General features: G+C 43.9%; 1 protein-coding gene across 2 annotated transcripts; it reads left to right on the top strand.

Moving 5' to 3' along the window:
- Nucleotides 1-90: 90 nt before the first annotated feature.
- Nucleotides 91-24825, top strand: LOC115104925 (centrosome and spindle pole-associated protein 1). Of its 2 annotated transcripts, XM_029626341.2 has the most exons (30): nt 147-246; nt 470-570; nt 738-828; nt 993-1096; nt 1443-1523; nt 1923-2015; nt 2201-2595; nt 4181-4279; nt 4956-5047; nt 5654-5750; nt 5904-5961; nt 6507-6874; nt 6984-7102; nt 8027-8114; nt 8379-8499; nt 9505-9652; nt 11802-11933; nt 12044-12156; nt 12372-12521; nt 12620-12763; nt 12857-12970; nt 13317-13383; nt 13585-13714; nt 14280-14428; nt 19574-19711; nt 19796-19839; nt 19979-20042; nt 20551-20672; nt 21203-21359; nt 22757-24825. In XM_029626341.2, the coding sequence occupies exons 1-30, from the start codon at nt 201-203 to the stop codon at nt 22972-22974; spliced, it is 3843 nt and encodes a 1280-aa protein (XP_029482201.2). In that variant the 5' UTR covers nt 147-200; the 3' UTR covers nt 22975-24825. The 2 variants fall into 2 exon arrangements, with proteins under 2 accessions (XP_029482202.2, XP_029482201.2); XM_029626342.2 differs by lacking the exons at nt 19796-19839; nt 19979-20042 and having other exon boundaries at nt 91-246.
- The last annotated feature ends 665 nt before the right edge of the window (nt 24826-25490 follow it).

Raw genomic sequence — 25490 nt, 5'->3', positions numbered from 1 at the left:
TTTACTGATTTGTTATTTGGAAACAAAGTAATTAGTACATTTAATTTAGATTTGAAAGCCAAATAATGTCAATGTGTTACTATTGTTAGAGTGGTGAAGCACAATTTTCGATTCTTAAAAACAACCTGATAAAAAAACGTATTGAATTTCTTGTGGCGGTGCGAAGTCTCGCGACCCTGCTGAACTGGCGAAACCACTTGATGGTCATTCATTCAGATAGCGCACTTCACAAAGATTGTTCATGCGGTAAGGTACCATGTTGGTTTGGGTTAATATTCCCCTTAACGTGTTGCATGAAGAAGAAAAAAAATAGTTTTGGGACAACTTTCTAACATTCGCAAGGACTGTAATTCAAATTAGCTAACGTTAGCCATTTAGCTTTGTGTATCCTGGTTGCCTAACAACGGAAATATGGATGCTCTATCCTAGCTTTTTCCTCATTTCGAGCATGTATTTGTATTTTATGCAGAAATGGATAACCTAGATCGTTTTTTGGAGGAACATACAGCCAAAGTGGCTAAAGAGAGGGCATGTTTGGAAGAGGAGGAACCACCTTACATGACAATCAAGGTGTGTAATTGTGCCAATGTAATAATGAGTAATGGTCAGCAAACTCCAAATGTTTGGCCAAATGTTAGTTTCATGTTAAAAGCTTTCCTCAAATGTTGTCAGTGATTTAATTACATAAATGATTGAAGTAAATGGCCAATATTATCTTTATTTTTCCACTGCAACAGACAAAGTCAGACAATGTAAACTCTGTAAAGGAGAACGCTGCTCCATTTGACTGGGCATCAACTCAAAGAGGACATCCAAACCCTGGAAGAGGTACAGTGTAGCCTATGGTTCTATGACCACCACCATCGTCAGGAATGTGACAAATACAGTTTGATTTGAATTGTCATGGGGCAAAGTGTGGTTTGTTGTGTTTCTGTGGAATTGCTAGTGATATGCAGCACTTATTCATGATTAAAGTCAGATTTTTTTTCCAGAGGAGAGCCCAGGATTAAGTTTGCAGTTGGGAGCAGAATATGAGCAGAAGAAGCAAAAACTCAAGCAAGAGCTTCGTTTGGACTACAGACGATATATGGCTCAGGTTTGCTGTAGTTCTGTTTAGAACACAATCTATTATACTGTTCCTTACTAAGGTACCATGATGGGTATAACAAAAATAACCGTAAGTTTCTAACTGCATTTTCTTAGTTCTCACAAAAACTTTCAGGAATTTACTGGCGAGGGAAGAAAGGTAGGGAATCCCCTTCTCTAACTGTCCACATCACATCAGCTGCGGTGTTATTGAAAGTAGCCTTTAAAATGGAAGTTCCTTTGAAGAACAGAGTTTGGGTTGGATCCATCGTTACAGGACAGTGTATTAAAACAGATCGTTGTCCCCCTTTTGTTATTCCACGTGTCACACTGACCCTTCCAATCTCTAACTTTAGAAAAAGGATCTGCATGCTGGTGAACCCGGCCCACAGGCTCAAGGCCTCTCCTTACCCATCGGTGAGAGGAGATTTGCCAAGGTAGCCATTTACTGTGTGTGTGTGTGTGTGTGTGTGTGTGTGTGGGACATATTTTAGTGGGAGTAAACAGAATGCCAGGTCGCCATGGCCAGGCTAACATACCGACCAAGCCCTCTTTCATTGCACCGAGAGGCCCTTTTACCTTAGAATGACTTAAGGAGTGATATAGTACAGTAGTTTACATTTGTTTCCCAATGTTGATTGTGCAAGATAAGATTTGGTGTCCCACAGAAACAAATTTAGTTGACACTTGTGTATGCTGGCATTCTGTAGCTAACTTAGCATCAGGTTTACCTGGTAAAATAAAGCAAAATAAAATATTGTTCAATTTATATTTTTTTTAAACAACTGAATGGCTTGTGATTTGAAGATGGGCAAGTTTGTGTTGTCTTTCTCCAGGACAAATTAAGAGATGAAAGAAACAAGGAATACAACCTCTTCCTTAATGGACAGTCAGGGCAAATAAAGAGACTACTTTCAAATGCCTCTCAGGTAACAATAGATTATGCATACCTAGAATAAGATGTATGTGTTTTTTATGAAAATATCTCTACCTATTCAATGTGTTTTTAATAAGTTTATGTTTGAGTCTCCTGTTTATTGGCTACATTTGACTAAGATCCTACAGCATGTTGCCACATTTTGAACATTTAACACATCTCTTTCCTGATTCACAGGTGCAGGCCCCGGAGACTGTGAGTCCAACTGTACTGTATTCTCCCCCAGCCATACCAGAGGCCCAGCATAACACTGAGCTTAACCATGGAGGCCAGCCTTGGGAGCGACTCCCATCCAGGAGGAACGCTGCCACCCTAACCGACAGGGGGATGGGGACAGAGGGTCAGGCCCCACGAGGGCGGAGGCACTGGGAGCACCACAGACCAGAGGAGTTCCTGGAGCACTGGGAGAGAAGGAGGCCCAGGAGGAGAAGCAGGCACAGGGATGAGTACAACTCTGAGGAGGAGGAAGAAGAGGAGTTTGAGTTCTTGGAGCGGGGGAGATCCAGGTGGAGCCGAGAGCCAGAGTACACTGGGAGAAGAGAGAGGAGAATAGTTCATCACAACCCTGACAGGTGCTTCACAGGAGAGTTGATCAGATCCAGCACTACCCCATCTATAAGCTATGGTTTTTTTCTGTCGGCAAACTACCTGCCGCTGTAAAGAAATACACTGAGTGTACAAAACATTATGAACACCTGCTCTTTCCATGACAGGCTGACCAGGTGAAAGCAATGATCCTTTATTGAAGTCACATGTTAGATGAAGGGGAGGAGACCGGCTAAACAATGATTTTAAGCCTTGAGACAATTGAGACATGGATTGTGTATGTGTGCCATTCAGAGGGTGAATGGGAAAGACCAAAGATTTAAGTGCCTTTGAACAGGGTATGGTAGTAGATGCCAGGCGCATTGGTTTGTGTCAAGAACTAATGCTGCTGGGTTTTTCACGCTCAACCGTTTCCTTGTGTCTCAAAAATGGTCCACCACCCAAAAGAGATCCAGCCAACTCGACACACCTGTTGGAAGGAAGCATTGGGGGGAGCGCATCTCAAATCAAATCAAATCCAATTTTATTTGTCACATACACATAGTTAGCAGATGTTAATGCGAGTGTAGCGAAATGCTTGTGCTTCTAGTTCCGACAATGCAGTGATAACCAACAAGTAATCTAACTAACAATTCCAAAACTACTGTCTTATACACAGTGTAAGGGGATAAAGAATATGTACATAAGGATATATGAATGAGTGATGGTACAGAGCAGCATACAGTAGATGGTATCGAGTACAGTATATACATATGAGATGAGTATGTAGACAAAGTAAACAAAGTGGCATAGTTAAAGTGGCTAGTGATACATGTATTACATAAGGATGCAGTCGATGATGTAGAGTACAGGATATACGTATGCATATGAGATTAATAATGTAGGGTAAGTAACAATATATACATTATTCATCTTGTATGCATACGTATATCCTGTACTCTACATCATCGACTGCATCCAACTAATGCTGCTGGGTTTTTCACGCTCAACCGTTTCCTTGTGTCTCAAAAATGGTCCACCACCCAAAAGAGATCCAGCCAACTTGACACACCTGTTGGAAGGAAGCATTGGGGGGAGCGCATCTCAAGAAGGTGTTCTAAATGTTCTGTACACTGTGTAAATATATAGCGATCATTGTAATCTTCCTGTTTAAAGGCCCAGTGCAGTCAAAAACATGATCTTTCTGTGTTTTATATATATATATATATATATATATCTATTTCTACACTGTGGTTGGAATAATATTGTGAAAATTATGATAATGCACTGTTGGTGTATTAGCAGTTTAAAAGACCACTTGAATTTTCAGCCTGTTTTGGCCTGCCTGGTGGCAACACCAGGTGGGAAATTAGTTAAGAGACTGATAAGAAAGAGGATTCCAAACCTCTCTGCCAATATCAGCTCATTTTCAGGTTTCTCCTCCACTCTCAGAAAGTCCGAGCAAAGTTCTTCCTTGAGAAATTGATCTTTGCTAAGAAGCAATTTTTCTTTCTTTTTGACAATGTTAATTGAAAATAATCACAGTAAGGTATTTAATTGTTATCTAGAAATTATTTGATATTGAGATAAAAAAAACGGTCATTTTAACAGAGTATTTTCTTTCTATGGCAGAGTTCTGCGGGAGAGGAGGGAGGTGGAGCCGCCTGTTGTCCATGAAGAGAACTTCAGAGACCGGATCAGAAAGTCCCAGTCGGTGACACCAAAACCCAAGTACTGAGTGACCCACTGGAATTAAACTCATTAGATCAGTCAGGGCCTGTTTCCTTAACTAAAATTGAGGGCAAATGTATTAAATGGCCACTAAGGTAATCACTTTAGCAGAGTTGGCCATCACGTGTATAAAACCTCTCTATTGATCTGTTCCTGTATTGATTGTTGAGGAAGACTACAAAGGAAGCAGAACTGTAATGTACAAGATTTATCTTTAGTCCCGACTCCCAGGCTTGTTTATTCATTGCATTCCTGTGTAAAATATTTTGTTCTTCCATTGCATTTGATTGTCATGCCATTTCTGTGCTTCTAAATATAACCACTGTTCAATAAGCTGTGTAAGAGAGCATTCCCTCTCATTGAGGTTTGGGTTTTAGCCCCAGGCAGACACTCACTTCAATTCCATCAGGGGAGCTGCATTGATTTGACTGTGATGGGTCTTTACTCTTTAGTGTCTGGGTCACTGGGTAAAGAGAAGACTGCAGTCAGACACGGGGATCTGTTGTGGTAGTGTGTGAGGTGCTGGTGGTGGTGCGGGTTGACTTGGGTGGGGCTGCGAGCAGTACTGATTGGCTAGGCCATGTATTTTATGAGGTGGTTCATTGATTGGGTGAACTGAGCTGCAGACGTTTACCTAGCTACTGTCTGTCTATGTAACGGTGTAACTGTTCTCCAGTGCTGTGATGCCAGCGGCCATGAAGACCGCCGAGAGATCTAGGTCTGCAGCCCACAAGGACAAGGCCCAGTTTTTCACTGGACTCATGATCGGTAGGAGACACTCATTTAATGCATGTGTGTGTTCAGGTCTGATCTTTAGATACAGGTAGGCTATATCTATATACCGGTAGCTGTAACTAATAACATTAGATGTGTTATGTATGTGGCCATATGAGAAGTGCGTAATGTGAATGATGGGTAACCTGTAATGTATGTATTATGTTGAATGTGTAATGTACAATTTGTATTTTGTATAAAGCAGTACTGTGTGTCTGGGACATTTTAAAGTTAATTTAATTAACATATGTGAAACGTCATTCGCTGTAACACGGGTGGGAAAACTACGGCTGCTGGATCATTTTTTTGGGGGGGTGAATTATTATTTTGGGTACCAAAAAATACTCCATACCAAACTTGAACATCTAAAACTTAGAAATTATAATGGACTTATATATTTGATATTGTCAAATAACTTCCCTTTTTCTGACCCACAAATAGATTTTGACAAACAAATCGGTCCCCAAAAAATTTGTGCGGCCCTCCGTTGAATTTTGAAATCCCGATGTGGTCCTCGAGCCAAACAGTTTACCCATCCCTGCTCTAACACACGCTTGTTAAGTTGAACGGCTATTTGTTATGTGTTGGGATTTTTCTCAGGGGAAACAGAGGGGGATGTGGCCACACAGAGGCGTAAGGACCGCTACAGACAGGAGCTGCTGGAACAGATGGCTGAGGGGCAGAGGAACAAAAAGAAGTGAGTTTAACATGGGGAGATTTCATGGTATCTTTCACACCCGTATGGGTCAAGTTGGTTGTTAGATATGACCAGGGCCCTATGTTGGGTTATAAACCGTGAATGTCAGTGAATAGTGTTTAAAAATTGTTTCAATATTTGATTTTTTTTTAGAGAGAAGGATCTTGAGCTGAGGGTTGCTGCCACTGGGGCGATTGACCCAGAGAAACAGGTAAAAGGGTTTGTTAATATTTTTTGAGGTACTGTATTGTCCTTGAAATGCATACTGTATGACATTTGGGTTATGAAAGTATGGTTAACCATATGAAAGAGAATATAAGGTCATGACTTAACAAATATGCTGTGGTGGTAACAATGTTGTAATGATGTGTACTCTTACATTTTGCCAGAATGTAAATCATGAATTTCAAGCTCTGGAGAAACAAACAAATATGTCATAACAAGATGTTTGTTTGTTCACTCATTTCCAGTAACTGTTTTGACTTGGGTTTTTATGTTTTCAGTGAAGACTTTGCATCATGTCTGACTAGCTTGTCAAGTCTTTTGGAAAGTAGCCCTTCTCACAACAATGGCATGATCAGCACATTTCACATCGCTCTGAATCAATTACACTGATAATCGATTAATATATTTCTGCCCCTGAATTACTTTGTACTTTACCATATATGGTGACTAAACTTTCACTCTGATGTATTCAAGTGTTCCATAATTTTTGCCCACATGAGTCACATAGTCTCTTTCCACGTGTACTCCCAGCCTGACCGCATTATGCAGTTTGGGGCGGTGAACCGCGAATATGAGGGCCGGAGACGTGACATCCCCTATAGACCCGGAGTAGGCCTGGACGCCCTGGGGACCAACTCTAGCCCTAGGCCTCACCAGGAGTTGCCCGAGGCGGGCACAGAGGAGAGCGGTCCCCCTGGTAGGCCCCGTGTTGCCTTCCCCTCCCCTCCAATGGACTACACTAACATCCTGGGCCATCTAACAGGGGCAGGGGGGCCGCGGTTAGAGATGGGGACTGGAGCGAGATTAGGGGCAGGCATGGGGGTGCCTGGGGGTGCCCCTCTCAATGAAGACTTCCACAGGAGCCTCTCTAGTACCCTGGGAGAGATAGTCGCCCCAAGGTACAGTGAAACAAGATGGGGTAACAAAAGTAAATCTTTACTTGGTCAGTTGTTGTTGTGTTTTTTGAATGTGTATACTAGAATTGTGTGTGTGTGTTGCTTTTTCCAGAATTGCTAGCTTACCTCCTCCATTGCCGCCCACTCTAACTGATGCCTACAGGACTCCGTATGATGAGGCCTATTACTACTATGGAGCAAGGAATCCCCTGGACAAAAATCTGCTCTACTGTTAGTATCTCAGTTAACAACTGGGAAAAATATACTGTACTGTGTTTTGGTAAAGAGGCCTCGTGACAGGATTTGACCATAATCCTTTTCTCTCTTCTTATTTTGTGATATTGTGCACTCTGAGTTTTAGGATCTGGCTATCCTTAGAATTAGACAGATTTATTACAGACAATTGTGATTCACTGTCATTGAAATCTCTTGGTAATATATGTTGACTCCATTGTCTGCGATGAGTAATCCACCAAGCCTTAAATAAACCCCCCGAGACTCTCCATGGAGGGTCATTACCATTTTATTATGAAGCCACTATGTCACCAGATCATGGGCCAACAGGGCTTGGCACTGTTTCCCATGACGCTCATATGACCCACTCATGATTTATACGGCTCATGGACAGACAGCTTATTGGAAATGAGTTCCACAGACTCCCAGTCCAGATGTATGTGAGCAACTGCATCCAATATGCTTCACTTCTGGAGAAATACCTCTTATTGTTCAATAGCCAATACTCACTATACTTGATCAAATGGGAAGGTATCCAGCCAGGGAAGTGGTGGCTGGTTGTACTTTTAAATGGGGAGGACAGGTTCATAGTAAGACTGGAAAGGAATGAATGGAATGGTCTCAAACACAAACACCTGATTTCCATGTGCTTGGTACCATTCCATTCATTATTATAAGCTGTCCTCCCCTCACCAGCCTCTTCTGATCCAGGGGTGTGTGTGTGTGTGTCGGGCAAAGACCTGAGTGCTGCTGTTCTGTGCCAAAACATGACAATCTACTAACTTAGCTTGAGAACACCCGTTGTAGCTGCATTCGTTAATTCAGTAAAGGTCTGACAATGTTTTGGACACTTTTTTTTTGGTGTGTGTGTGTTGATTTGATATCCAACTGATATAGTGTTCTCCTATCTTTCCCTTTTAGATGGACCTCAAGGAGGTGGAGGGCAGCCCATGGTCTTCCCAAATCTGCCTCCAGGAATGATGCCTCCACCTGGACATCAAGGGGCCCGGTGGGTGTCCTTAGTACAGGAATTCCATACCTTTCCACATTGTCTGGAGACCTGCACACAAGTCACCCACTCACACACAATCACACAACTTTGTTTTCATACAGCTCATTGCTAAGTAACACATCTTCAGGTTTGAGTTATTTAAAGAAACAGAAGAGGGCACCCTAAGCAAGCATTGAGAGCTGTGTGTAGGCTATATGTCTCTCACAACTAGGGGTATTGTGTTGATATGGTTACCCATAATGTTTGAATGTCTTTCTCCAGAGGAGCCTATCCGCATGCTGTGGCCCTCCCTGGAGCTGGGCGGGGTGTTGGGGCGATAGGAGAGAGGCCCAAGCAGTCCAAGGAGAGTGTGTTGAACTACAAGGAAGCACTGAGACAACAGGTAGGCTACACATTGTAAAATGTATTTAAACATTGTTTAAACAAGGGAAAATCCCATTGACATAAACAATATCACAGGACATTATGATACATTATAAAGTGGGTGGTTTGAGCCCTGATTGCTGATTTGGCTGAAAGCCGTGGTATATCAGACCGTATACGACGGGTATGACAAAACATTTATTTTTACTGCTCTAATTACGCAGGTAACCAGTTTATAATAGCAATGAGACACCTCGGGGGTTTGTGATATATTGCCAATATACCATGGCTAAGGGCTGTGTCTGGGCTTCAATTTCTCCCCAGCTGTGGTATGGAGGCGGGGTAAGAGTGATGGAGGGGTGTGTTAGCCATACTCTCATTAGTGTGATAAAAGACTGAGAGGAAAGTCTGTCCTCTTGCCCCTACCTCACCTTACTGACTCCCTCTCTCTCCTTCACCCATTCTCTCTCTCTGCTGGCCATCTCTGTGGACTCACAACTGGCCAAGATTGACTAAGTCCAGTTTTAGTGAAGAATAAACCATTAAATATTGATCCAGTTTCTTAGTCATCACAGCATTATTATGTGGACCAATAACTGCATATTTGGGAAAATATCAAAATGTTTTGCTGTGTTGTGCGCTACTGAACATGACCCTGTGAGAGTGAAGGTGGAGGGCGGCTTAGTGAGATGCTAACTCTGCTAGCTAGCGGCGTCAGACTGTTTTGTTTCCCTTTGCTGATGCCAGAGGAACAGGAAACCAATGATTCAGATTAGTGACAGACTGCAATATTTTGACAGGAAGAGATCAGGCGAGAGTGGAGTCAGCACTTTTCCAAGGTAAAGGGAATACAGCAGGAATATCACAAGGGCAGTAAAAAAGAGGAACACATTTCATTTCCTACATACTGTAGAGCTCAGATTGAATAGATTGACTTTTTCTTATCTCTCAAATTAACTCAGATATTTAAAAAAAAAAATTTAATGACCAGTACTTGATGGCATCTTCCCCCCTCTGGCCACAGATCCAGGAAGGAGAGGAGCGAAAAAGACAGGAGAGGGAGAAAAGGGATCGCTATGATGCCAAGATCGAGGCTGAGATGAAGGCCTATGATCCCTGGGGGAAGGGGGGAGGAGGGGCCCCTCTCAAAGACGACAGGGGAAATCTCATCAGTACGTCACCTTTTTAATTTATATAAACTCAGCAAAAAAATAAACGTCCTCACTGTCAACTGCGTTTATTTTCAGCAAACGTAACATGTGTAAATATTTGTATGAACATAACAAGATTCAACAACTGAGACAAAAACTGAACAAGTTCCACAGATATGTGACTAACAGAAATGGAATAATGTGTCCCTGAACAAAGTGGGGGGGGTCAAAATCAAAAGTAACAGTTAGTATCTGGTGTGGCCACCAGCTGCATTAAGTACTGCAGTGTATCTCCTCATGGACTGCACCAGATTTTCCAGTTCTTGCTGTGAGATGTTTCTCCACTCTTCTACCACAGCACCTGCAAGTTCCTGGACATTTCTGGGGGGAATGGCCCTAGCCCTCACCCTCAATGGGATTGAGATCCGGGCTCTTCGCTGGTCATGGCAGAACACTAACATCCCTGTCTTGCAGGAAATCACGGACAGAAAGAGCAGTATGGCTGGTGGCATTGTCATGCTGGAGGGTCATATCAGGATGAGCCTGCAGGAAGGGTACCACCAGGGATGTCTTCCCTGTTACTCACAGCGTTGAGATTGCCTGCAATGACAACAAGCTTAGTCCGATGACGCTGTGACGCACCGCCCCCAGACCATGACGGATATTTGACGTTGTTGCCGGTGATATCTGGTGAGGACCTGCCTTACAACAGGCCTACAAGCCCTCAGTCCAGCCTCTCTCAGCCTATTGCGGACAGTCTGAGCACTGATGGAGGGATTGTGCGTTCCTGGTGTAACACGGGCAGTTGTTGTTGCCATCCTGTACCTGTCCCGCAGGTGTGATGTACCGATCCTGTGCAGGTGTTACACGTTGTCTGTTACACGTCTGTCCTGTGTCCCTGTAGCGCTGACTTAGGCGTCTCACAGTATGGACATTGCAATTTATTGGATTGGCCACATCTGCAGTCCTCATGCCTCCTTGCAGCATGCCTAAGGCACGTTCACGCAGATGAGCAGGGACCCTAGGTATCTTTCTTTTGGTGTTTTTCAGAGTCAGTAGAAAGGCCTCTTTAGTGTCCTAAGTTTTCATAACTGTGACCTTAATTGCCTACTGTCTGTAAGCTGTTAGTGTCTTAATTGTTTATGGTTCATTGAACAAGCATGGGAAACAGTGTTTAAACTCTTTACAATGAAGATCTGTGAAGTTATTTGGATTTTTAAGAATGATCTTTTGAAAGACAGGGTCCTGAAAAAGGGACGTTTCTTTTTTTGCTGAGTTTATCATAGTCGTTAGTCCTCTTTAGTTGCTCTGTCTACCGTTAGATTTAGGTTTATTCACATACGTAGCAACTGTAAAAACCAAAATGATAACTTCTCTGAATTTGTCTATGAAACCTTAGTTTTCAGTCACTTGATTTAGTCTAGAATGCTGACCACACCGCTCCATCGCGCGTGTTGATTTTTTCCACCCACACCAGATGCGAACCAGGATATGCAGGTTGAAATATCCAAACAAACTCTGAACCAACTGTATTAATTTGGGGACAGGTCAAAAAGCATTAAACATTTATGGCAATTTAGATAGCTAGCTTGCTGTTGCTGGCTAATTTGTTCTGGTATATAAACATTGGGTTGTTATTTAAGCCTGAAATGCACAAGGTCCTCTACTCCGACAATTAATCCAAGGATAAAGGGGTAAACCGAGTTTGTTTCTAGTAATCTCTCCTCCTTCAGGCTTCTTCTTCTTCTTTGGACTTTATATGGCGGTTGGCAACCAACTTTAAGGTGCATTACCACCACCGACTGGACTGGAGTGTGGACCTCAGTTCATCTTTCAATCACCCACATGGATATATGCTCCTAAAAACCAATGAGGAGATGGGAGAGGCCGGACTTGCAGCGCGTCAAGCGTCACAAATAGAACCAAGTTCGTTGACACGCGCAAGCAGTGTTGGTGCAATGATTGAATAACATGTATGTGTACATTTATTTTGCAATGCACGCAACGCCGGCGTTGTGGTCAGCATGTAAGCCTCCAGGTTATTTCTCTGTCAACATCTCTGTTGTCATTGCATTGGCCCTGGTGTGAGGAGGCACTGTAGCGTAAGCTGTGAGTCACCACTACATTGAAAGTCTCTCTGTAGCTGATAACGATGCCTCCATGTTTCCAGGTGATCTGAACAGAATGCACAGGATCAACAAGGAGGTGTACGTAAACCCAGAGTCCAGGGACAGGAGATGGCCGCCGGGCTCTGTAGGCAGGATTGGAGGTGGAGGGGGACTTACCCCCAGGGGAATATCAGGTAGCCCAACTCTCACAGGCACTCTGTAAATGTCAGTTTTCACTGTCCTGGTCTTTTGTATGTATGTGTGTGTGAATTGATGAGTCACCCCTCTCCATCCGTCCCTGTAGGTTTCTCCTTTGCCCAGACGTCCCAGTTCGCCCGTAGCAACGTGTTCAGTGATCAGCCTACTCCACAGCAACTCCAGGATCAGGACACATACAAAGACTACCTGAAGCAGCAGGTACTTGGCCCTACAGCCCTCAGCCTACACACAGGGAGAACACCTCCACTGGCTCCACAAGAGTAATAATGGATCCATGCTATTGATCTGTGGATACTATGGATCAAACAAGAACCACAAAGGTTCTTGATAGGTGTTAAAAAGAGCCCATCCAGGCTGTGCTCACAGACCACGGTCAGACTGATGACCAGTGCTGTTTGTTTTGTGATGGACAGATCGAGGAGAAAAGGAGGAAGGAAGCGATCGAGAGGGACCGTGAAAGGATGGAGGAGGAGAGGGAGGAGAAGAGGCTGGCAGAGCAGAGGGTTCTTATCCAGCAGGAGTTTGAGGAGGAGCAGCAGAGGAGAAAACGGAAGGAGGTCGAGGTGGGGAGGAGGTTATCATTTTTGATTAGATACATGAACCCACATTGGTTGAAGGATGCAAGTATTGAAACTGGATTCTGTATTTTCCCCTGCTTTAGCAAAGTGCCAAGAATGAAGAGCTGATCCGCCAGGCTGAGGAGCGCCGTAAGGAGGCGGACAGGAAGAGCAGGGAGGAGGAAGAGCGTGAGAGCAAGACCCTGAGACAGCAGGTTGAGAGGGAAAGACATGCACGAAATGAAGAGGTGTGTAACATGTTCAGAAGAGACTGGATACTGTAGAAACTACTTGGTGTTGTTAGCCGTCTGAGTGGGAGTTGTGCCATGTCCTTTATGCAGAGTCAGAGGGATCCGTCACCACCTATCCCAGCCCTGCAGAAGAGACTGGGGAAGCAGCACCTCACTCCCAGACCTCCCTCTGCTGTCAGTCAGCTCTCCTCTAGGGCCCTGTCTGTAAGTAACTTAGTCACTCTAACCCTAGCTTCATGTCCACACCCTGGCTTAACCCTAGCCATAACCCTGGTCGCGTTCGCCTGCTCAGACATGGCATGCAATTAACAATGGTTGTGTGCCACTTAATGGACTGTGCAGTCGGGCACCAGATTGCTATAACCTATGATGTTGTAAGCTGATACGTAAAATACCGATCCAGGCGTTGTACGATGCTTCAGCAAAGCCTGGGCAGAGGCTTCATGTCCACACCCTGGCTCAACCCTAACCCTAACCTTACCCCTAACCCCTGCAGAGACACACACAAACACACATACACACTCACTCTCCTTGTTCCTTGTGTCCCCAGGAGCGTTCTATGTCAGCACCACACTCTCCACCTGTACCTGCCAGGAGAAACCAGCTCCGAGCCACAGGTTAGATAGAGCAGGGTTCCCCAAACTCGTTCCTGCCCCCCCCCCCCTGTGTGCACATTTAGGTTTTTGCCTTAGCACTGAGATAGACCACTCAAATAAATACTGGAGAAAAGACCTGCCTTTACTGATATCTTCTCTCAACTATGTTTCTTTCCCTTTCTCCACGGTCTGTCTGTCTCTACCTGTCCATCTCCCTGCCAGAGGACCAGCAGCAGGGTGTGATCAGTGAGTTGTCCACGCTGCGGAGGCAGCTGCGGAGTGAACAGAGACGGCTGGAGGGGCAGCTGCTGCAGAGTGACAGAGAGGAGACAGACACACCCATCTCCACCAGGTAGGCAGGACAGACACACCCTTTACAGTAACACCAGGGCCACAGTAGGTCACGTTGACAAATCTTAACCATTTACCTTGAACAGTCTTGCCCTTATTGCCCAGTGTATGTTCAGGAGGAACAGACATTTCATGAATGGTGAATGCCCTTGGCTTCAAGAACAGAACTTTGCTTTGGTCACGCATGGTTCTTCAAAGTGCTGCATGTATTCAAACACTAGTGCACCTTAAGAGCACTGGAGAATACATATTTGAGCCTCTGCCAATTAGAAGGCTTTCCTCAGGTCGTATAAGCAACCTATGCTGAATAGCCCATCATGCCTGCTTCGGGTCTAAAAGAAACACTTGAAAGTGTTGAACATCCACAGGCCCAGGTGCTATAGCTTTATTCTGACTCATCCCTGGAACAATACACTGTAATCCATGTTAATTGAGAAAAACTGATTTACCAGGTACTTGTTTGTTCTGTAAGCTGTATGCTCGTCGGTGTATGGTTGCAAACAAAACATACATATTTTATAGGGGCGACTGTGGCGTGTTGATGTTCCATTCTGTGTTGTGCCCAGGCGCAGAGGGCGCCCCCATGGGGACGTGTTTGAGATGGCACTCATCAGAGCCCAGGGGTTGTCCAGAAGACCCAACTCTGGAACGGCTGCTCCAGATGCCCATGTCAACATGCAGAACATCAGGGAGTTCAACCAGCTCAAATACAGAGGTAAGTCAATGACACACTCTTTATACTATAACTGGACATGTCTTCTCTCTCTCAGTTCTCATTCTCTTATTGATGCCCTCCCCAGATCAAATATAGAGGTTAATTGACAGCATACAGTGCATTCTGAAAGTATTCAGACCCCTTCACTGCTGCATCAGATGACCTGGCCTCCATAATCACCCAACCTCACCCCAATTGAGATGGTTTGGGAGGAGTTGGACCGCAGAGTAAAGGAAAAGTAGCCAACAAGTGCTCAGCATATGTGGGAACTCCTTCAAGACTGTTGGAAAAGCATTCCAGGTGAAGCTGGTTGAGAGAATGCCAAGAGTGTGCAAAGCTGTCATCAAAGCAAAGGGTGGCTACTTTGAAGAATATGAGATATATTTCGATTTTATTTAACACTTTTTGGGTTACTACATGATTTCACATGTGTTATTTCATAGTTTTGATGTCTTCACTAATATTCTACAATGTGGAAAATAGTTCAAATAAAGGAGGTCAAGGAGGTGACCAAGAACCTGATGGTCACTGTGACAAAGCTCCATAGTTCCTCTGTGGAGATGGGAGAACTTTCCAGAAGGACAACCATCTCTGCAGCACTCCACCAATCAGGCCTTTGTGGTAGAGTGGCCAGACGGAAGCCACCTCTTAGTAAAAGGCACATGACAGCCCGCTTGGAGTTTGCCAAAAGGCACTTAAAGGACTCAGACCATGAGAAACAAGATTTGATGGTCTGATGAAAACAAGATTGAACTTTTGGCCTGAATGCCAAGCGTCACATCTGGAGGAAACCTGGCACCATCCCTACGGTGAAGCACGGTGGTGGCAGCAGCATCATGCTGTGGGGATGTTTTTCAGTGGCAGGGACTGGGAGGCTAGTCAGGATTGAGGGAAAGATGAACGGAGCAACGTACAGAGAGATCCTTGATGAATACCTTCACCAGAGTGTTCAGCACCTCAGACTGGGGTGAATTTTCACCTTCCAACAGGACAACAACCCTAAGCACACAGCCAAGACAACGCAGAAGTAGGTTTGGGACAAGTCTCTGAATGTCCTTGAGTGGCTCAGCCAGAGCCCGGACTTGAACCTGATTGAACATCTCTGAAGAGACCTGAAAATAGCAGTGCAGTGATGCTCCCCATCCAACCTGACAGAGCTTGAGAGGATCTGGGAGAAACTCCCCAAATACAGGTGTGCCAAGCTTGTAGCGTCATACCCAATAAGACCTGAGGCTGTAATCGCTGCCAAAGGTGCTTCAACAAAGTACTGAGGAAATGGTCTGAATACTTATGTAAATGTGATTTCCCCATTTAATTTTTTTATACATTTGCAAAAATGTATAAAACCTGTTTTTGCTTTGTCATTATGGGATATTGTGTGTAGATTGATGAGGGAAAACCATATTTAATCCATTTTAGAATAAGGCTGCAAAATGCGGAAAAAGTCAAGGGGCCTGAACTTTCCGAATGCACTGTACATCCCATGCAATTACAAGCCTATACTCATTTTTTTTTTCTATAAGATAAACTCTATGATCCATTGCCAAGGCTTAGTTCATTCCTGCTGCTGCCCATCTGCTCTGTAAATTTAATCTAAGATCTTTTTTGTTGTTGAGGGATTCTGTGTTCTCTAGTTGCCAAGGTGACTGTCATTGTGGAATCCTGTTGTTTATGGTCAGGAATCCTTCTGCTATGATGCCGTTGGCTGTTGATGGAGCTAAATGAAACACACCATACTGAACTACCCTGGCATCATGGCTCAACTATTCTGTTTAGCTTGGCTGGATGTGCAGCCCTCATCAAGTCTCCTCTCCGCCACGCTATGGCATTACTCTCATGAGGTCATGGGTTGACTCATCTTAAAAGCCATCCATCGGTAACGGACAGTTTGGACGCATAAACACAGAGGGAGAGAACACAGGGCTGAAACAAAGGAAATTGCCTTTGATTGGATTCCCAGTGCTGAGTTTATTTGAGGGTCCAGAGAACACATAGACACACACAAACATTCCCAAGTAGGTGCTAGACGAGCCCAAGTCCTATCTACGTGTACAACAAAAATTGACCCTTCCCCACAACAATTGATCCCCTCCGTCCCACTCGGTTACTGTTGCAACCTCAGACAACCTTCCCGCCAGAGGCCCAATTCCCCCATCTAACCACTGGTGAAATCCCCTCACAATGATCTCAAAATGTTGAACACAGACAACCTACCCTTTGCTAATCAGGAGGTTTTCTGGTATGTTGTGGTGGACTGTCATTACAATTGCTTCAGGGGAACACGGTCAAATGAAGGTTGTAGTGTGGCTAGCCACTGGAAGATTCTGAAAGCACTGTTGGCATGAAGCCAAAGTTACTAGCCCCTTTTGGAGCTAATTAGTGCTCTCACAAATCATATCCTGATGTCGACAGCAGATGGTTTTATTCATAGCTAGCTTACATTTAGAAAAGACAAAGTATATTAACTTGCTAGCTACCTAGCTAGTGTTAGCAATGTTGGGGGGTCAATAAGACTGATAACTAGCTAGCAAACCAGCTGAGCTAGCAAACAATGTAACAAAAGTATCATTTCAGGATCTAAAAATACTCCAACAGGCTCTGTGTTTCAGGAATCACAGTAGCAAGTACCACTGGTGCACTGTTACATTATTTAGCCATTTAAACCATTTGTTTTTAGATGACCGTTCTCAGTTTTTGTAATGGCTATCATGTGCTTCTGGCTAACATGAGCTTGTCCGAGGACGACAGTTGCTATCCATTGGAGCGCTGTGATTGGTTGGCCAAAATTCTGGGGCTGGCTTAGCGAAGGGTCTGTACATTAGTGTGCCTGTACATTACAGAGTGATGACAACATTGTATGCCTTTTATTATGTATACAGGGGCAGATTTTGTGATTTGGATGCCGGCGGTAGAGGCCATTCTGAGCCTCCATCCCTCCCCAGATTTGATTTATGGAATTTGTAGTAAAGACAAGTAATTTAATTGTACAAGTGTATTACCTTTTAATGTGCCATGACAACAACCAGTCATGATGTTTTCATCTGATTGTCAAACAAATCAATTCAAAATGTAGGTTACTTTTTGTACATTCATCCAAAATAATTCCAGCATCCGAACAGTGCACTATGCACCTGCCAATTTTGCTTCAATTCGCAAGTGATTGAAACTATCTCACCAGAGAAAGCATCCTATCAAGCGAAACAGTGCCCCGCTGTTTTACCATATGTAGCCCATGTATCTGATTCTGTCTGGCCCAAAATAGTATGACATACCATAATCTTTTTAGCCAGACAGCATCAGATACATGGGCTACACATACATGTCCTCTGCCTTGACGACAATGGTAATATTATCAGCAGTCTTTTTACTAAATAAATGCGTATTGTATCCTCCTAGAGTCTAAGGGCCTGGAGCTAGGTTTCTATTAAGCTAACATATGGAATTGTTTTAAGATGGTCATACCAAGGATCATTTAGCTGTTTTATTTGGAATTTTAGGACCCCTGTAGTATAAAAATGATTTGATGTAACATTGAATTTGGCCTTATTAGCCCATAGAAACGCATTGAATAACAGTCAAAAATAATATCAAAACGAATTATGTTTTGAAGTCTGTCCTATATCTGATAGATATAAGAAAGCGCAGGAAAATGTTAATTGTTATTGCTGTGGAATTACCCTTATACCTTTTACATGGAAATGCCCTATTCACATAGATTCAATTTTCAGCCCGGTACCTTCAGACGAGTCCCATGGCACTTGTGGGGGACAGAGAGCAAAACGGAGATCACCATTGTGTTCGCTACAGACGTTTTCATGAGCATCTTCGGGATGCTGTCTCCTGGTCTGACAAACACCTCTGTAGCTCGGCCACCTTCCACCTGAGATTCGGAAGGTCGACAAAAATACAGACATCTCTATCTTAAACAGACCGATTTGGGTGGGGATTTGTTTTTATTATTTATTATGCCTCAAGTGGAGCATTGTAGATTTCTTATTTGTATATATAAAACAATATGCCCAGCTTACGGGGCACCTTGATTCGAGGCCTGAGGCAATTGCCGCCTCTGCCTAATGGCAAGTCCGCCAGTGTGTGTATACTCCAGTGAGTGGAAACACATTGCTGTTGTGTGTGAGCAGAACATCTCTTGCCTCCAGTACTATAGCTCTCCAGAAGCCTACCTCAGAGCCGGCCTATGTCTTCCTCTCCTTTGCGGAGAAGTTGGGGTACAGTCACGCTCAAGTATGGTTGTCATGTCTTGACACAACAATTATGTTCCTTACAGTCCATCTGCAGCTCACTGCTCAGTGTCTAGACTGCGGAGTAGCTGAGTCACCATGGCACTGCCTCAGCGTATACACCGAGTGTACAAAACATTAGGAACACCTTCATATTATTGACTTGCACACCCTTTTACCCTCAGAACAGCCTTGATTTGTCAGGGCATGCTGGCCCATGCTGACTTCTATGCTTGTTGGCGGACCATTCTTGAAACGCATGCGAAACTGTTGAGTGTGGAAAACCTAGCTGCTTTGCAGTTCTTGACACTCAAACCGGTGCGCCTGGCACCTACTATCATACCCTGTTCAAAGGCACTTAAATATTTTGTCTTGCCCATTCACCCTCTGAATGGCACACATACACAATCCATGTCTCAATTGTCTCAAGGTTTAAAAATCATTCTTTAACCTGTCTACTCCCTTTCATCTACACTGATTTGAAGTGGATTTAACAAGTGACATCAATAAGGGGTCATAGCTTTAACCTGGATTCACCTGGTCAGTCTGTCATGGAAAGAGCTCCTAAAGTTCCTAATGTTTTTTACACTCAGTGTAGACTGATGGAGGGGTTGAGGACAAAGGATGTTTTCTGTTAGAGGTCGACTATCAGTTTAATCTTGGCCGCAGCTGAGCCTATACTGTAATACAGAGCTTAGCCTCTCATCATAGTGGACACTGGCCAGAGAGAGTCCCTCTGATTGGCTGGTGTGGGAGAAAATCCACTGTGATAGGCTAATCTGCATCCACCATTAGTGCTGCATCCGTACACATGACCACCGCTGCACTGCCTGACATCTGTGTCATGGTGAGGAGGTGGTAATCCTGAAGGCAGGGACTAAGCTGTGTGTGTGTGTGTGTGTTATAGACAGCGCATCTCGTGAGGAGGTGCATCATGTGTACCCTGACCCCCCCAGTGATGAACACAGTCTGGACATCCAGCAGCAGGCTCTGCTCAGGGAGCAACAACGCAGGATCAGGAACATGAGAAGAGGAGAAGAGTCAGGTCAGTCTCGCACGCACAGACAGAGAGAGAGAGAGAGAGCGAGAGACACACACTGTTCTTAATGTGTCTCTCCCATCCTGACAGACTTCTTTGAGCCGTATGTGGAGCGACAGCCTCGTTATCATCCTGTGAGTTCACTGTTCTCTTGTTACATCTGAGCCAGCTTCCTCTGGCCACTCCTGGCTGGGGAAACTCATGTCTGACTTTGTCCAGACTGAGATTTTTATAGGTGTCTGACTGGCTTTTATTCTGTGTCTATCCTGTCAGAGGGAGAAGCCAGGCCAAGACCACCAGAGAGTCTCTTTATTGGAGTCAGAGAGCGCTTTTATTGGTGAGCCTGCTGGGCATACAGCCTGTTTTATTTAGAGGTGTGGCCTGGTGTTGTCGGTGACTGAACAAATATTCTCCTGAAGACGTGCTTACTGGAAAGAAATGAATAGTGATACATTTGGGTACAATATTACAATGAAGTGGATATGGGATGAACACACACACGCGCTACACTACAGCCAATTGAGGGGAGGGGCATTGGGCACGATCTGGGTAGCTGCCAGTGCCAACACGGCACATGTGAAGCCAATGGCACCCACACAGCTGGTGCCAGTCCTGCGAGAGGGCAGAGAGCCTGTGCCAGCTGCATGGTGGGTTTAGCAAGACTGGACTGAGAGAGGAAGGTAGGAAGGGAATGTGCTGCAGCTGCTATAGTGTTAACCCCCCAATATTGCCCGCATATTTTTACCACTGCTGTAGCATGTTCATTTTAAAGAGACTTGGAGTAATAGCAATTCAGTCATCCAACCTTGCTTGTTTGTAAATGTGTTACTGTGCCGTGTCCTCAGATTACCCCAATGGTGACGCAGGGTCCCCATCCCCAACGCAAGCTCTTAACCTGAGGTCCAGACAGCCCTTAGCCCAGGAGAGGGAGAGCAGGAGGCCTGCCAGGAGAAGAGACTTTGAGGATGTAAGAGTCTATTCCAGAGGAGTGAAAGAAAGAGCCCTCATCACATAATTAGTGCCATTTCAACAGCTCTTTAATGAGTCCATTCATGTCCACCATTTGAGACAGGCATTGGGGAAAGGATTCTAGTGAAGATAAAACACAACCGTCCCTCTTTTCTAGGTTTTAGAATTAGAAGTTAAGGGGAGATGAACAAACACATTTCATGGGGGGAAGGAACGATCAGGCTTTCAACTCGCTCAAGCTGGGTAGTGTAGCAGCAGTTTTCCTCTTCATGTCAGTCATTGCAGAAATGTCCAGTTTATCAACTAGCCCATGTTAGCTAACATGTTTTAGCCCATCGATTTTGTTGAGTCACTCAGATATCGCATGAAGACATAAGACCTACAAAATGTTCTCTCCACTAACAAGAGGGATGTGAACAGTTTGTGTGATGGACAAGTGTATATTCTCTCTGTAGTCTTTAGTAACCCGTAATCTTTAGTAACCTGCTGTACTCAGAGATGTTGTGATGTTTCCATGTTATGGTCCAGGACATGGTGACTCCTGGTGGTCAGAGGGATGACGAGGGCCAACCGGATGCCCAGTCTCTATTCTCTGTGGCCAGCCTGAACATTGAGGGGGTTAAGGACCGCAACCAGAGACTCATCCGCAGACTGGATGACTTCAACGACCACAACTGGAGATCAGGTGAGAGCGACATCACATGTCTTTGTGGTTTACTTTATTACATTAAAGTACAGAACAGTTATTGACAAGGACATTCAATTCTACATTTAAAAAATATGTAATTATTTAACCTTTTTATTTAACAAGGCAAGTCAGTTAAGAACAAATTCTTATTTACCCCGACGGCCTACCCCGGCAACGCTGGTCCAATTGTGCGCAGCCATATGGGACTCCTAATCACGGCTGGATGTGATGCAGCCTGGATTCGAACCAGGGACTGCAGTGACACAGTGCCTTAGACCGCTGCGCCACTCGGGAGCCCAAATAAAAATATTTCTATATTGGAAAGACGCCAAGAGACAACAAAAGTCAAACATTTGGACACACCTACTCATTCCAGGGTTTTTCTTTATTTTTACTATTTTCTACATTGTAAAATAATAGTGAAGACATACACTATGAAATAACACATGGAATCATGTAGTAACCAAAAAACTGTTAAACAACATTCTTCAAAGTAGCCACCATTTGCCATGATGACAGCTTGTACTTTCTTGGCATTCTCTCAACCAGCTTCATGAGGAATGCTTTTTTATTTTGTCTTGAAGGAGTTCCCACTTATGTTGAGCACTTGTTGGCTGCTTTTCCTTCACTCTGCGGTACAACTCATCCCAAACCATCTCAATTAGGTTGAGGTCAGGTGATTGTGGAGGCCAGGTCATCTGATGCAGAACTCCATCACTCTCCTTCTTGGTCAAATTTATTTAGTACTTTTTTGGTTACTTCATGATCCCATATGTGTTACTTCATAGTTTTGATGTCTTCACTATTATTTTACAATGTAGAAAATAGTAAAAATAAAGAAAAACCCTTGATTGAGTAGGTGTGTCAACTTTTGACTGGTACTGTATATATATATTCATATTGATATATACAGTATAGTTAAACTAGATCTTTAGAAAGAGGAGAGGCACTGTCATACAGTAACCTCTAGTGGAAGAGCGTTCTATGATGGCATGGCTATAGAGCACAGGTTGCCGGTTGCACCTTAATTGGGCGGGCTCATAGTAATGGCTGGAACAGAATGAATACAATGGTATTGAACACGTCAAATACACAGTTTCAATGTGTTTAATAACATTTCATTCACTCCATTCCAGCTATTATTATTATTATGAGTGTCCTCGCCTCAGCAGCCTCCTGTGCTTTATATATAACTGAATAGAGGTAGAGAGGACAAGGTTGTCCTCATCCTTAACGCACCAAGAACTGCAAATCATTCACTGCTGCAACATAAGAGGCTTTTTGGTAGATTCCTTTCTAAAATAAATGACATAAATGCAGATCTAGGTATCTCACGTTAGGATTGGACCATCAGGTGTCTTTCTGTGTGAATGACAAGGCTTTCTGGTCTCCAGGAGGCCTGTCAGCCGATGAAGGAGACCACCTCTCGCTGCGGTCCACCCCATACCACCCGGACAGGTGTGTGTCTGTGGAGACGGTTGCCACGGAGCCCTGGCTGCGGCCTGGCACATCGGACCCACTGAAGAGGTTAGGGACTGGTCAGAACCGGAGAGAGAGGCCGGTTACTAGAGACATCCTGGACGGGGACGGGCCCTCCACCTACCATGGATGACCTGTGACCTTTTTAGGTCTGTTGACCTCATCTACACATAGGATCCCTTTCTAATGCACTACTTCTGACTAAAGTCTGTGCCCTTGATTTCAAAGCCAAAGAGGTGTATTTTCTATATGCAGTCGATCCCTATTTCTCATTTTACAAAATGAACATGGGCTATATCTGTCTCGGGATCAGATGAGCGCAAAAAAACATCCATGTTTGTGCTTTTTACTCTGAAAAAACTATGAATGTAGCTTATGTATGTGTCCATTTTGAAGATATAAAGCCCGCAGAGGGGACGTCCTAATGGAGATGAGCGCGGTAGTAGCAGAGATATTTCAGTCTCTGTATACAACGGCTTTAGCCTGGGTACCAGTCTCTAGCGAACATTCCACTCCTTGTCATTGCCAAAGAGACTGGCCTTTTGGGCAATCTCAACGTTCAATATGCAGCCGGATTTACAGCGCAGTTGCTGATTGGTAGTTGGAAACAACATTCATATTTTCCATGGCAACGTTCTGGAACATGAGGTGCGTGCAAATTTGACGCCATATAGAATTAAAATTGGTGGATTAATAGCCCAGCCTGTGGATTCATTTCAAATTTACACATCTGTCTTCACTGTTCCCTTCTTGTGCAATTCATGCATCTCAGCTGGCATCTCCACTGGGCCCTTTTCCATCCTCTGTAGTCCTTTTATAGCTCTTGAACCAGTAGCCTAGCCCAATGTCCCAGCAGTAGCAATATACAATAGTTTGGTCACTTATTTTGAGAAATAGAAAATATAGTTTTGGGTGTTTCTCAAAATAATATATAAATATTTGAAGAAAGAAGTGCCTTGCTCTTGCTTGCTGGATATGAAATAGGCTACATCATTCACAATGAACTGCTGGGGAACTTTGAATGGCGAGAGCTTCCCGGGTGTGACGCGATCACATTGGCTGGTGGTAAACATGAAATAAACGTAAATCCTCATGTTTACAATGACATATATTACGTCAGAAAGCCCAATGTTTCCAATCGCATGTATGAATGAAGTTTTCCAATCAGTCTCATTTGCATTAAACATTGTGACTGGAGGATAGCTGTGAGGGTTAGAAAATCAGGATCAAATCATCTGATCTCTTCGAGCTCATTAGTGATGATATAATGTTCATATTTGAAGATTGCTGAATGGCCAGTCTCTTTGGCAAGGAGTGGAATGATCGCTAAAGAGACTGGTACTCCAGCTACAATGGCTCCGTGTAGTGAGGAGGAGCAGGGCAGCGTCAGTGAGTGTCTGCTCTGCTCAGAGTGAAGCCAGTAGACAGGCTGCACCACTCAGAGATACTGCAGAAGGGCTACGGTGTGGATGATGGCTAGGCTCTGGTCTGGTCTGCTAATCTTTTGAGACACTGCAGAAGGGCTACGGTGTGGATGATGGCTAGGCTCTGGTCTGGTCTGCTAATCTTTTGAGACACTGCAGAAGGGCTACGGTGTGGATGATGGCTAGGCTCTGGTCTGGTCTGCTAATCTTTTGAGACACTGCAGAAGGGCTACGGTGTGGATGATGGCTAGGCTCTGGTCTGGTCTGCTAATCTTTTGAATGTACTTTGGCAAAATTAATGTATATTTAAAACGTGAAATGTGAATCTGATGTTGAAATGTTTGTATGTATCAAGTAAAGATATGAGAGAGAGAAATATTCAGGTTTTAAAAAATAAATTATTTTAATAATCTTGCCTTTCTCCAGGCTGGTCCTTGAAGCTTAGTCCGTTCCTTGTGAGGCAGACTCATATGGGTCTTTTGCGTCCCTTTGATATTTTAATAAGAAATTGTGAACCAATATTGAATTTTAAAAGCCTGTTATATTAAATGAAGTGCCCTTTTTTAATATAGACCACATGGACGGTTGAATAATTCTGTAATAAATTCAGCATATGGACATGTCCCTCTGTCAAACCCATTTCACTTCTAGGAAGATTTCAGTCTACTTAATCCCAAGTTTTCACCATCATACATCTGTCCCTCATTTTAAGGTCAACCCTGTTATGTGAACTGAACTCTAGTTGTAATATGGTGAAACTATTCCTTAACTATTGTTTTCAAAAGTGACATTGAACATCTAGTCAAATAATTTTCTGGTGTTTTGTGTTGGAAAACTGAGTGGGTCGCGCATGACGTCAAACCTGTTACCCAGCAAGTTCCTATTTTTTTCCTTGCATTCAATTGCCACTCCCTGTTGCACACAAGCTTCCATTCCCCTGGTCACGAAGGGATTTATGGCTGATTTAAGAGATGTGACAATTTAAAACAATACAACCACACGCATTTAAAGTCATCAAGGATGAGTTTGAAGATTAAATCATCAACCCTGTTACTTTATTAGTAACTTATTTAACCTCTTGAGATGGGAATACTTGTTTTTTTATGAAGTTGAACATGTGCTCTTTGACAGAATGTTGAATTTTTTTGGGGGGGTGGACCAAGTCACACTTCTCAAAAAGGCGTGGAATTGGTGGAACGACCCATATAGTCCAATCAAATCAAAA

Source organism: Oncorhynchus nerka, linkage group LG22, assembly GCF_034236695.1.
Source record: "Oncorhynchus nerka isolate Pitt River linkage group LG22, Oner_Uvic_2.0, whole genome shotgun sequence".
NCBI lineage: Eukaryota > Metazoa > Chordata > Actinopteri > Salmoniformes > Salmonidae > Oncorhynchus > Oncorhynchus nerka.
Note: the sequence above shows the minus strand (reverse complement) of the source record. Positions and strands in the feature narration are given on the sequence as shown.

What these genes read in the sequence shown, in the direction of transcription:
- LOC115104925 (XM_029626341.2), top strand. Translation starts at nt 201, where the DNA reads ATGGTCATTCATTCAGATAGCGCACTTCACAAAGATTGTTCATGCG. An exon ending in TCACAAAGATTGTTCATGCG is followed by an intron (nt 247 to 469) that starts GTAAGGTACCAT and finishes TATTTTATGCAG; the next exon opens with AAATGGATAACCTAGATCGT. An exon ending in GTTCATCACAACCCTGACAG is followed by an intron (nt 2,596 to 4,180) that starts GTGCTTCACAGG and finishes TTTCTATGGCAG; the next exon opens with AGTTCTGCGGGAGAGGAGGG.